General features: G+C 43.3%; 1 protein-coding gene across 19 annotated transcripts in view; it reads left to right on the top strand.

Annotated features, from left to right (window-relative positions):
• Positions 1–12510, top strand: part of ATXN2 (ataxin 2) — a 120101-nt gene that overhangs the window by 71203 nt on the left and 36388 nt on the right. For 11 of the 19 annotated variants that reach the window (XM_075898725.1, XM_075898728.1, XM_075898726.1 and 8 more), the window contains 4 exons: positions 255–562; positions 1447–1510; positions 2907–3071; positions 12041–12107. In XM_075898725.1, coding sequence (XP_075754840.1) covers positions 255–562; positions 1447–1510; positions 2907–3071; positions 12041–12107 — 604 coding nt within the window. The remainder of the gene's footprint in view (positions 1–254; positions 563–1446; positions 1511–2906; positions 3072–12040; positions 12108–12510) is intronic. The other 8 variants (XM_075898722.1, XM_075898720.1, XM_075898716.1 and 5 more) reach the window with 3 other exon arrangements.

The following is a 12510-nucleotide window of genomic DNA, read 5'->3' as shown; positions in this document are numbered from 1 at the left end:
AGGCCTTTTCAGTCCTATCAAATTGCTTCTTTTATCTAAGCCTCTTGAAGTTTATAGACCTATCACACGTGTGCTTATTTCTGTTTTTAGTAATTAAACTTGCACCTTCAGCTGCAGGAGCCTGAAATTATTTTAACTGAACATTTTATGGAAAATTTCTTTTCTTTTTGCATAAGTACTTTGATAATAATTCATGTGTTTTTTGGATTGCTTAATAAGATGATATTTATTGTGTTATCTGTTTGTACTTTCAGTTACAGCCAAGCACCACTCCAGATACAGTGGATCAACTGCTAAACAAAAATCGAGAAGGTGAAAGATCCAGAGATGTGATTAACGAGAAAACAGAATCAAACTCTAAAGAATCTATCATTGAAACCAGCAGTAATGCAAACTCTAACAGTGGCAGTAGCAAATCAAATAGTCCGAGTATTTCTCCGTCAACTAGTAATAGCTCTGATCAGAAGCGGGGACCAGAGGTAACCTCTCAAGGTGTACAGACATCTGGACCTGGAAGTAAACAAGATAAAGAGGATAAAGAAGAGAAGAAAGATACCTCAGAGTAAGAAACTGTGTTCTTAATAAGCAAATCTGGTGTGTATCAGATTTTTAGAATACCCTATAAAGGAAAGAGCCACTGTTAACTTGTAGCATTTACAAGAGACCCTTGAGATTTGCGGAATCGCTATTCACAATTTTGTGTATTCACAGATATCTCCCATCCCCCAAGTCCCTCCCCTTACTGCCACTGCCCTACTCTCTTCTCCCCCCCCCCCCCCATTGCACCTCATCTGCCAGCCTCTGGAGAGGGGGCAAAACGACCTTGAAGATTATGGAAGGGGGCTGTTACAAGGCAGTAGCAGAAGCCAGCATCCCTCCCCTCTCACGTCCTCCCTCTTGCACTCACCACGGTGGGCAGGAGTTGCAAGGAGCAGCACTCACTCCGCTTCCTCCATTCATAGTATTCACGGACTTCACCGTTAGCATTGGTGTCAGGAACATATTCACCATGAATGGGTGAGGGTTTCCTGTATGTAGGATTTAATCTTCATGTTAGGTGGGTAAAGATTATCTGCATTTTACAAATGGAGGAAACTGAAGCAGAAGTTAAATGACTTGCCCAAAGCCATGAAGCAGCTGGCGGCAGAGCTAGAACACTGGTTCCCCTGATACCTAATCCTGCACTCAGTTGTCTAAACGCTGTCCCTTTGTCAGTCAAAATAAGCACCATCAAAATGTGCTTTGTAGAAAGAAGTTGAATTTTTTTCCTTTTTCTTTCCATATAATCTGATTAGCCATGTACCCCAAGTCTTTTCTAGTTTGACATTATTTTTATATTCATAGGATTTTAATAAGTCTAAAACTTGAACTGTGGAAGGGTTCCAGGGAAAAGTTTGCGAAGGAATATTTCTGAACTTTAAATCCTTTGTGTGTTTTTGTGTTTAGGCAAGTTAGGAAATCAACACTTAATCCCAATGCAAAGGAGTTCAACCCTCGATCTTTTGCTCAAGTAAGTTTGGTGGTTGTATTAAGTGATATAGCCTATAGTGACATGCAGCTTCTCCAGTAATTGCACAGGTCTATAATTTTTCCTTGTATTCTGCTAGTTGAGATTTAGGGCCGGTCTACACTGGGATTTTGCACTGATACAGCTATGCCTTTCAGGGCTGTAAAATTTCCACATCCCTGAGAAGTATAGCTATGCTTACCCCATTCCCTGGTGTAGGTAGTGCTAACACCTCGCAGGGAGGTGAATTACTTATGCTGATGGGAGAACCCTTCCTCTTAGTGTAAGTAGTATCTATGCTGAAGCACTACATCAGTGCAGCTCTAGTATTTTTAAATATAGATTATACCTTATGTGTTTCTGACAAGTTCTCCTTCATAATTTAACACTGTACCTGATTAATTATCAGGGTTTTAAAGAAAATTGTTTGGTGCTTCAAACCATAGCACATTTTGAAAAGGGTTCACCATATTTCAGGAAACAAACTACACCTAATTTAGAGTACTATCTTTTTTAATAAAAAAGGCTGTTTTTAAATACCTAGTCTGAGTCACCATTTTAGAGGCTATACTGCATTCATTTCCTTTGGATCATAACCACATAGTCTCTTATCTGCTCCCTCATCTGGTATCTAAACTGGTTCCAAGTTACATTCTACTGAACTATAATGGCAGTATTTAACTTAATGGAACTTAGTCACAGAAGGTCACAAGCCCTCTAAGAAAAATGCAGGACAATGTAGCACTTTAAAGACTAACAAGATGGTTTATTAGATGATGAGCTTTCGTGGGCCAGACCCACTTCCTCTGGCCCAGGAAAGCTCATCATCTAATAAACCATCTTGTTAGTCTTTAAAGTGCTACATTGTCCTGCATTTTGCTTCAGCTACCCCAGACTAACACGGCTACATTTCTATTGCCCTCTAAGAAGATTTTCAAGATTTTGGTTTTGACTAACAAAAATTTTTTATCCGAAGCTGTTGCCAGGAAACTGAAAGACAGTCCACTTTTCCCTTGAAAGGTTCCCTCCTCCTACTGGGGAAACAGCTGTGAATGTTACAGTCAGTTTACCACAAGGAGGGCCTGTAGCATCTTTGAAAACTTGGTCTGCCAGGAAATGTGAAGGCATGATATGTCTTCGCCTTCTCCACAGGCAGTGTAACATTTCATTTCTTTTTTGAAGCACCAAATTAGAAAACACTAACTCTAGCACAAACCTTCAGTCTTAAAATCTTGATAAACTTTTCTTTCAGTTTTTCTTTAACTTCACCATGCAATCAAGTGAAAAATATGAACGTTTTAAATTCCTGACTTAAAAGAAGCATAACATGTTACATTTCTATCTGACCACAATGAAATAAAAATGGTATAGATGAATGAACTGTTTCATTTATTTGTAGCCCAAGCCTTCTACTACACCAACCTCACCTCGTCCACAAGCTCAACCTAGCCCTTCTTTGGTGGGTCATCAGCAGCCAACTCCTGTGTATACTCAGCCCGTTTGTTTTGCACCAAATATGATGTACCCAGTTCCAGTGAGCCCAGGCGTGCAGGTAAAAGCAGAAGTAAGCTGTTATGCTAGGTCAGTGGTTCTCAAACTTTTGTACTGGTGACCCCGAGCAAGCCCTGAGTGTGACCTTCCTTATAAGTTAAAAATACTTTTTATATATTTAAAACCATCATAAAAGCTGGAAGCAAAATGGGTTTGGGATAGAGGTAGACAGCTTGTGTCTTCCCAGTTTAAGAAATGCTGTATGTGATGTGGAGGGATAGAAGTGCTCTGTGATCAGTATTTATACCATTATTCATCTGTAAGTTTTGCTATTTTTTAGTTGTTTACATAAATGTTACGTTCCGCAACTACATCTTAACCTGACCTATTGCTTAATTAAGAGATGTTATTGCAGAAATAGATTTTGTAAGTTCATATCTATACGTTCGCTGGCCCAAACACTGTTGAAGATAGTGCTGAGTTTTGTACCTCAGGCTACCAAATACGTAGTGCAGGGGCTGGGGAACCTAAGGCCCAGGGACTGTATGTGGCTTCCCTGGATCTGGCCCTCTAGGCTAAGGGCTCCCCCCCCAGCATTGAGGAACCCGCACTGGCCCCAGCTGTCTCTGTCCCCTCCCCCGGGCAAGATACCTCCCTCCCCCCTTTCCAAGTACCTTGCCCCTGCACCCTGTCCTCTGCCCCCACCAGCACAGTTGGGGCCACATTAGTGCGGTTTGGGGGGTTTTGGAGTGGTTGTTTTTTTGCATCTCAATTGTGTGGCCCCAACTGACTATTCTGTGGGTCAGTGACTATTCTGTGGGTCAGAACTCAAAACAGGTTCCCCGCCCCTCTCATAAATAAAGACAACGCTGAAACATTTTGTGTTTGACATAATACTTTATTTAAAAATGAAGCCTGGCTAACAAACCCCCAATTGGGGCCAAGCCCCCATCTGGCTACAGCATCATAACACTCCTCCACCCCCCCAGACTCCAAACCTGAGCCTATCATACACTGGAACCCCCTGTCCTGAGCCTCTCACATCCCCAAACTCCTGCATCCCCACATCTTCAGTCTTCTGCCATAACAATCCTGCACCATCCACACACTGCAAATCTGTGTCTTGAGCCCATCATACTCCCTGCCCTGAGCCCCTCATGTACCCCAGCCCAAACTCCTGCACCCTCATAGCCACAAGCCTGCAGCTTGCTCAGCACCCCAACCCTCCACCTGACTCCATCACTGTCTAGCCTGGAGCTCCCTCCCTGAGCCAGCATCTTCTTCACTATTTCCTCCTGCGCCCAAATTCCCTCCCAGAGCTTGCACCTTGTACCCCTTCCCAGTGCTTTTTTTGTGATGGTATGCCCTGGGATGGTGTACCGGCACCTATTTTCCCCCAGCGCGGTTTTTTGTTTTTGTTTTTTGTTCTTTTCTTTGCACTCTATTCACTGCTATTTTGGCTCTTCATCTTTAACTGGTTGGCCACTCCTGGTGTAGATAATGCTTAGACCTGCCATCAGTGCTGGGGATTGGACTAGATGATCTCACAAGATCCTTTTCAATCCCATGAACCCTGTGATCTATAGGTGTTTGGAAATGCAAACTTCATAACAATAGCTATAATAGTGTGCTATGTATTGGGCAGTTGGAAACTTGAGCCACGGTGTTTCACAATATAAAGATTCAAATAATAGTCTTTTCAGTGAAATGTCTTTTGGGGGAGTAAGGATTAGTGTACTAACGTTGAAGCTGTCCATCTGAAATGTTAAACCAGGGGTTGGCAACCTACGGCATGCCGTAAGTGGCACGTGAGCCAATTTTGAGCAGCACATGCACTGGGAATTAAGATTCCCTTCCTCCCCTGCATAGCGGCTGTAGTCTTGTGGTCACCACGCAGCTGCAGGCTGGAGAACCATCTCCGGCTTCCTGCTGGAAAGGCAAGCAGGGCAGGGGAGTAGAGGCATAGGCAGCCCAGCAAGCAGAGCAAACAGCATGACCCTACTCAGCTTGGCATGGGGCTATCAGGAGCTAAGGGGTTAACACCTCCACCCTCCCTGCTACAGGCTCTGTTCCCTGCTCTGGTAGGGGATGGGGCTGGAGCTGGAGCAGATCTGGGGCAGGAGGTCACAAGCTGCTGCCATCTCCATGGAGCACTGGGGCTCAGGCTTCGCTTGCTCCCCATAGGGTGTGTGCGGAGGCGGGCAGCCCTGAGCAGTCTCAGGCTCAAGGCCCCTCCAGCCACAGATTAGCAGCATGCAGGTAAGGGGCAAGCCCTGGCAAAGGGCTCAGCTGGAAAGGAAAGTGACTCTCTCCCTCTGGCCCCTCCTCATTCTAGAGCTGCTTCTGGGGGCTGAGAGTCTCAGTGCTGCTGCCCTGCCAATGTGCAAGGTGAAGGAGGATGCGGGGGCAGGATAGGAGGTGGCAGGGGTTGCTTGAGGGATATAGGGTGATGCAAGGAATGAGGCTGTGGGGAGGGGATTACGGGGCTGAGGGGAGAGAGGCTGGAGTAGAGGGAAGATGTGATGGGAGGGGGGGAATACAATTTTACCTTGCAGAAGCTGCACTTTCTTTACTCCCCACTTCTTTGCCTCCTTCCTCAGCTAGCTATTTGGCTGCATTCTCACCCTCTCGCCTTTTCTGCATTATTCCCTCTCTTCCAGCCTCAAACTCCCTCTTGTACCCCCATCCAACACCCTCTCTTGCCACCAAACTTCCCTCTAGACCCTGCTCTCCTCACCCCCTTTTGCACTCCACCTCCTGCCCAGATCCTGTATCCCTATCCCACTTGCTGGCAGCCCTGTCCCAGGAATTGAACCCTCATTTTTATCTTCACCAGTGGTGAAAAAAATGCCCCAAAATTTAATTGAGTAAAAGTACTGCTACTTTGAAAAAAAATGTAATTAAGTAAAAGTTTCCTTCTGGAAAACTACTTGACTGAAAGTACAAAAGTATCACATCTTAATTGTACTTAAGTATCCAGAAGTAAAAAGTAGCTGTCCTATGGAAATCTATTGTTAACCACCTGAATTATCATAAGGTACTATTATTTGGGTCGGGGGCCACACAAGTAAGAGGTATCCCCCCAAAAAACAAACAACAACAAAACAAACAAAACTCCCCTCACTGATGTTGCTCCCAGCTGAGACCTCACTTCCCTGGTGCTCCAGCCCCATGGCAGAGGAGGGACGGGAGAGGAGGTACAGAGGACCAAGTTTCATGGCTTCCCACAGGCTAGATTAACTCTTGGGGTCCCAGGGTTAGCAGATTTTGAGAGCCCCCCAGGCTGTGGGATGAGGCCAAAATGAGGGTATTGTGTCCAGTTGTGAGCCCCCCACTACAGAAAGGATGTGGATGCATTGGAGAGGGTCCAGTGGAGGGCAACCAAAATGATAAGGGGGCTGGAGCGCATGACCTGTGAGGAGAGACTGAGGGAGTTGAGTCTGTTTAGTCTGCAGAAGAGAAGAGTGAGGGAGAATTTGATAGCAGCCTTCAACTTCCTGAAGGGAGGTTCCAGAGAGGCTGTTCTCAATAGTGGCAGATGACAGGAGGAGGAGCAATGGTTTCAAGTTACAGTGGGAGAGGTCTAGGTTGGATATTAGGAAAAACTATTTCACTAGGAGGGTAGGGAAGCACTGGAAAGGGTTACCTAGGGAGGTGGTGGAATCTCCATCCTTAGAGGTTTTTAATTCCGAGCTTGACTAAGCCCTGGCTTGGTTGAGTGAGTTGGGATTTGTCCTGCCTTGGGCAGGTGCCTGGACTTGATGACCTCTTGAGGTCTCTTCCAGCTCCATGATTCTATGAAGGGATCAGTGTGTGGGAGTGGTTTGCCATGGAGTGGAATAGGGATGGGGAGTGGGTGTGAGGTAGGGTGCTGGAGCAGGCTGGGAGTGGAGGTCTGGCTGGGAGGGAGGTGCAGAAGCAAGCTAAGAGTGGGGTGTCTGGAAGAGTGGGAGGGTGCAGGAGCCAGACTGGGGTAGAGGGGATGGGAGAGCTAGGTGGGAGGGGGTGTGTGCAGGAAAGGGATGGAGGTGCAGGGGCTGGCCATGAAGGGAGTGGGGGGGGGGGGGAGGCAGCTTACTTAGTTCTGTGCTCCCTGCTGCTCCCCACTGCTCCCATTTAGCCAAAATCTGGCCAATGGGAGCAGCAGGGAAGCCCTTCCACCAGCGGTTTCCAGCACAGCATTTCCCCAACCAGTGAGAGTGTGAGCAGCAGTGCATAGTGCCATGCAGCTTCTCCCCAGCATGCTTGATCCAGCCCACTAGGCTAGGGAGAATCTATCCTTTTTGAATGAAAAAGTGTTGATGAGATTATTAAAAAGCTTCTTCATTGGCAGGGTCATTGTGCTTGTTGATTGGTTATTTTTTTAGAGTAAAAAGTACAGTATTTTCTTTAAAAAGCAATTGAGTAAAAGTTGAAATATCACAAAAATAAATTACTTGAGTAAAGTACAAATACAAAAAATAGTACTTGAGTAGTGTAACAAAGTATTGCTACTTAGTTACTTTCCACCTCTGGTCTCTACCCTAGAGGCTAGGGAGGTCCACAAAATCCACTAGTTCTGGAACCCCAGAAAACTAAATCTTATCTATGGAAAAACCTGGACCCGAGTCCTCTCTTCCCCTCACCTTGTGGGGCTGGAGTAGCAGGGGCATGAGGTGTCTCAGTTGGGGACCACATCAGTGAGGGTTGGGGTTTTTTGGAAGAGTGTTTTTGCTTCTCACTTTTGTGGCCCCCAACTAATTTTTCTGTGAGTCGGTAGCTCCCAACCCATAAAAGGTTCCTGACTGCTGCCATAAATAAAGAAAACACTGAAATCTTTTGTGTTGGACATAAATTAATGTTTTACTTTATTTAAAATGAAGGTTGAAAAACTAACATGAGAGAGTTAAAATTCTTAATTCTGTTAAAATAAATCGTTCTTCCTAGCTGTAACTGGTTCAGCAAATATGGTCAATATACCCAGCCTGCTCCTGCCCCCTTCTCCTCCTGGCATGCAGATCTGTAAATAGAAGTGAATAAGTTAAATCTTGGTACACCACTTCTGAAAGGTTGCTACCCCTTGTTAAACAAAGGGTACCTCTCCTATATCTGATAGAATCTAATTTGCATTTTGGAAGCTATGTGCCTCTGTTTTGAATCTACATAGATTTCTGGCTGACAAATAGCCTGTAATAGGTTTGACTATGAGCTTTTAAAACATTGATACCATGAAACTCTAGTCTAGGAAAAGAAATATCAAACATGCAAATTTCTGCAGCACATTTTCTCTTAGCATATCTATTCATCCTAATGTAACTAGAATGTAATGGGTTTATTTTTGGTAATTGCTAAATAATATACAGATTTACTCTTTGAATGGCAATATCTTTTCAGTGATAACACAAAAGAAAGTTAAAATGCTAATGTAGCAGCATAAAGTTTAAAATTCAGATTAGTTATGAAATAACTTACTAGTCTTCAAGATCTTTTTGCCTGAGGCTGTTCGTGAACTACAACATTTTGATCACTGAAACCCAACTATTTTACTGCATCATCTTAATTTAAATGTACTTTACTACTCCTTTTTTTTTTAATTCTTTGCCTACAGTGATTTAATGTTTAAGTATATAAATATAAAACCTAAAATTCACAGGTAATAAATAAATACTATCTCATTCAAATCCTAACTAAATAACATCAAAATCTTGAAAAAGAGCTAGCTGCTTGACCCTCTCATGCTGCTGCTGTCTCTGGGAGGCAGCAACTGGGATGAGGAGGCGGCTCTGTGTCTCCCATGTGTACCAGCTTCCACCTCCCCACTCTGCTGCCTTTGATACAGAGGCAGCAGGTGAAGGTGCATATAACTGTGTGGGTTAACCGATGAGCCCAGGCTTATCAATTAACCAAGTGCACATTAATGTCCCTAGTAGATGCCATTGTGGAAGAGATATTTTAGCTACACATAACTTAGTGCTCTCAAAGCAAGGGGTGGCTATGAGAAATTCTCTGCTCTTTGTTATATAGAAAGTAAGACTAAATTATCTAGTGGTCCCTTTTGGCCTTAAATTTATACATTTAAATAGCAATGTAAAATACCATCTGCTTACACTAAAAGAAGCTTTGAAGAATCAGGTTACACTTGGGTGTGTAGACTTCGAAACTTGGGTCTATATTGTGCGTCCTTGATTCTGGGGGAAGTGTGCGTGGTCTGTATGAAGGTATTTTTCCAGTTGTGTGTCCTGCAAACTCAATATGGAAGTGAAGCTGTGTTCTTTCTGGCTCATGCCCCATCATCATCCATTAATCATCCAAAGCCCAAGATTTTTGGTGATGGGGGACTTCAACTATCCAGATATATGTTGGGGAAAATAACACAGCGGGGCACAGACTATCCAATAAGTTCTTGGTCTGTATTGGTGACTACTTTTTATTTCAGAAGGTTGAAAAAGCTACCAGTGGGAAGCTGTTCTTGATTTGATTTTAACAAATAGAGAGGTACTGGTTGAGAATTTGAAAGTGGAAGGTAGCTTGGGTGAAAGTGATCATGAAATCATAGAGTTTACAATTCTAAGGAAGGGTAGAAGGGAGAACAGCAAAATAGAGACAATGGATTTCAGGAAGGCGGATTTTGCTAAACTCAGAGAGCTGATAGGAAAGGTCCCATGGGAATCATAACTGAGGGGGAAAACAACTGAGGAGAGTTGGCAGTTTTTCTAAGGGACATTGTTAAGGGCCCAAAATCAAGCTATTCCACTGCATAGGAAAGATAGAAAATATGGCGAAAGACCACCTTGGCTTAACCATGAGATCTTGCATGATCTAAAAATAAAAAGGAGTCATATAAAAAATGGAAAGTAGGACAAATGACAAAGGATGAATATAGGCAAACAGCACAGGAATGCAGGGGCAAGATTAGAAAGGCAGAGGCACAAAATGAGCTCAAACTAGCTACAGGAATAAAGGGAAACAAGAAGACTTTTTATAAATACATTAGAAGCAAGAGGAAGACCAAGGACAGGGTAGGCCCCACTGGTCAGTGAGGAGCGAGAAACAGTAACAGGAAACTTGGAAATGGCAGAGATGCTTAATGACTTCCTTCTTTCAGTCTTCATCGAGAAGTCTGATGAAGGAATGCCTGTCGTAGTGAATGCTAGTGGAAAGGGGCTAGGTTTAGAAGATAAAATAAAAAAAGAACAAGTTAAAAATCACTTAGAAAAGTTAGATGCCTGCAAGTCACCAGGGCCCAATGAAATGCATCCTAGAATACTCAAGGAGCTGATAGAGGAGGTATCTGAGCCTCTAGCTATCATCTTTGGAAAATCGTGGGAGACAGGAGAGATTCCAGGAAACTGGAAAAGGGCAAATCTAGTGCCCATCTATAAAAAGGGAAATAAAAACAACCCAGGAAACTACAGACCAGTTAGTTTAACTTCTGTGCCAGGAAAGATAATGGAGCAAGTAATTAAGGAAATCATCTGTAAACACTTGGAAGGTGGTAAGGTGATAGGGAACAGCCAGCATGGATTTGTAAAGAACAAATCATGTCAAACCAATCTGATAGCTTTCTTTGATAGGATAACGAGTCTTGTGGATAAGGGAGAAGCGGTGGATGTGGTATACCTAGATTTTAGGAAGGCATTTGATATGGTCTTGCATGATATTCTTATCAATAAACTAGGCAAATGCAACTTAGATGGGGCTACTATAAGGTGAGTGCATAACTGGCTGGTTAACCAAACTCAGAGAGTAGTTATTAATGATTCTCAATCCTGCTGGAAAGGTATAACAAGTGGGGTTCCACGGGGGTCTGTTTTGGGACCGGCTCTGTTTGATATCTTCATCAACGATTTAGATAGTGGCATAGAAAGTACGCTTATTAAGTTTGCAGATGATACTAAGCTGGGAGGGGTTGCAACTGCTTTGGAGGATAGGGTCATAATTTAAAATGATCTGGACAAATTGGAGAAATGGTCTGAGGTAAACAGGATGAAGTTTAATAAAGACAAATGCAGAGTGCTCCACTTAGGAAGGAACAATCAGTTTCACACATACAGAGTGGGAAGCGACTGCCTAAGGAGGAGTACGGCAGAAAGGGATCTAGGGGTTATAGTGGACCACAAGCTGGATATGAGTCAGCAGTGTGATGCCGTTTCAAAAAAAGCAAACATGATTCTGGGATGCATTAACAGGTGTGTTGTGAGCAAGACATGAGAAGTCATTCTTCCGCTCTACTCTGCACTGGTTAGGTCTCAGTTGGAGTATTGTGTCTAGTTCTGGGCACCGCATTTCAAGAAAGATGTGGAGAAATTGGAGAAGGTCCAGGGAAGAGCAACAAGAATGATTAAAGGTCTAGAGAACATGACCTGTGAAGGAAGGCTGAAAGAATTGGGTTTGTTTAGTTTAGAAAAGAGAAGATTGAGGGGGAGAAAACTTGTTCATCTTGGCCTCTGAAGATAGAAGAAGCAATGGGCTTAAACTGCAGCAACGGAGGTTTAGGTTGGACATTAGGAAAAAGTTCCTAACTGTCAGGGTGGTCAAACACTGGAATAAATTGCTAAGGGAAGTTGTGGAATCTCCCATCTCTGGAGATATTTAAGAATAGATTAGGATAAATGTCCATCAGGGATGGTCTAGACAGTACTTAGTCCCCTGCCCTCATGGTAGGACCGGACTTGATGACCACTCGAGGTCCCTTCCAGTCCTAGTATTCTATGATCATTATTCCTGAACCACAGTAACAATCACCTACACGAAACCTCTTAATGAGTTTATAAATAGAGCACGAAAACTCTGATACACTTGCTTTTATTTCCAGCTTTGTTTTTGGAGACCTATATAGTAGGGAATCGTTGTCCTTCCCATGCTGTTACTGTAATCATTCATTTTATTTTGTTATGAGAGTAAAATCTGTGCAGTTGCTTTTAGGAAAAAACTAAGAATATTTCTAATTTCAGGGTGGTTAAGAACAGTAACGGTGGTAGATTTGAGCGAGAATTCTTAATCTAATCTATTTAAAAGCCTGTTCAAAAAACCACTGCTTCACCAAGTTCTCTTTTATTTCAGCCTTTATATTCTATTCCTATGACACCCATGCCAGTGAACCAAGCCAAGACCTATAGAGCAGGTAAAGGTGAGAATAATACTGCCTGTTTGGATTTAGACTGCATGTAGCATGAATAGAGATGTGCACATTTTATCCAGCTCATGTTAATTTATATTGTTTAATTTTGTATTTTGAATTGGTACAAATTCTTAAAAATCAAAATACAAATGATAAATACATTGCTTTTGTCTGATTAAAAAATCTGGTAAGCTTGATATCAGAATTGCTTGCCTTTTAATTCAGTGCAGAAGGGTCTGACCTGCGGCAAGTCTCTATGCTGTGGGCAGGAAGCCCCAAGCATCGATTTCCCCCATGTGGGGCGGGATTGTGAGCACTGGTGCCCATAGCCTATTCCCAGTACAGAGAGGGGTAGTTTAAGCAGGGATCTTTAGGGGCTTCAGCCCAGTGCCTTGGGCTAATGAGGCCTTGC

Source organism: Pelodiscus sinensis, chromosome 15, assembly GCF_049634645.1.
Source record: "Pelodiscus sinensis isolate JC-2024 chromosome 15, ASM4963464v1, whole genome shotgun sequence".
NCBI classification, from domain to species: domain Eukaryota; kingdom Metazoa; phylum Chordata; order Testudines; family Trionychidae; genus Pelodiscus; species Pelodiscus sinensis.
Note: the sequence above shows the minus strand (reverse complement) of the source record. Positions and strands in the feature narration are given on the sequence as shown.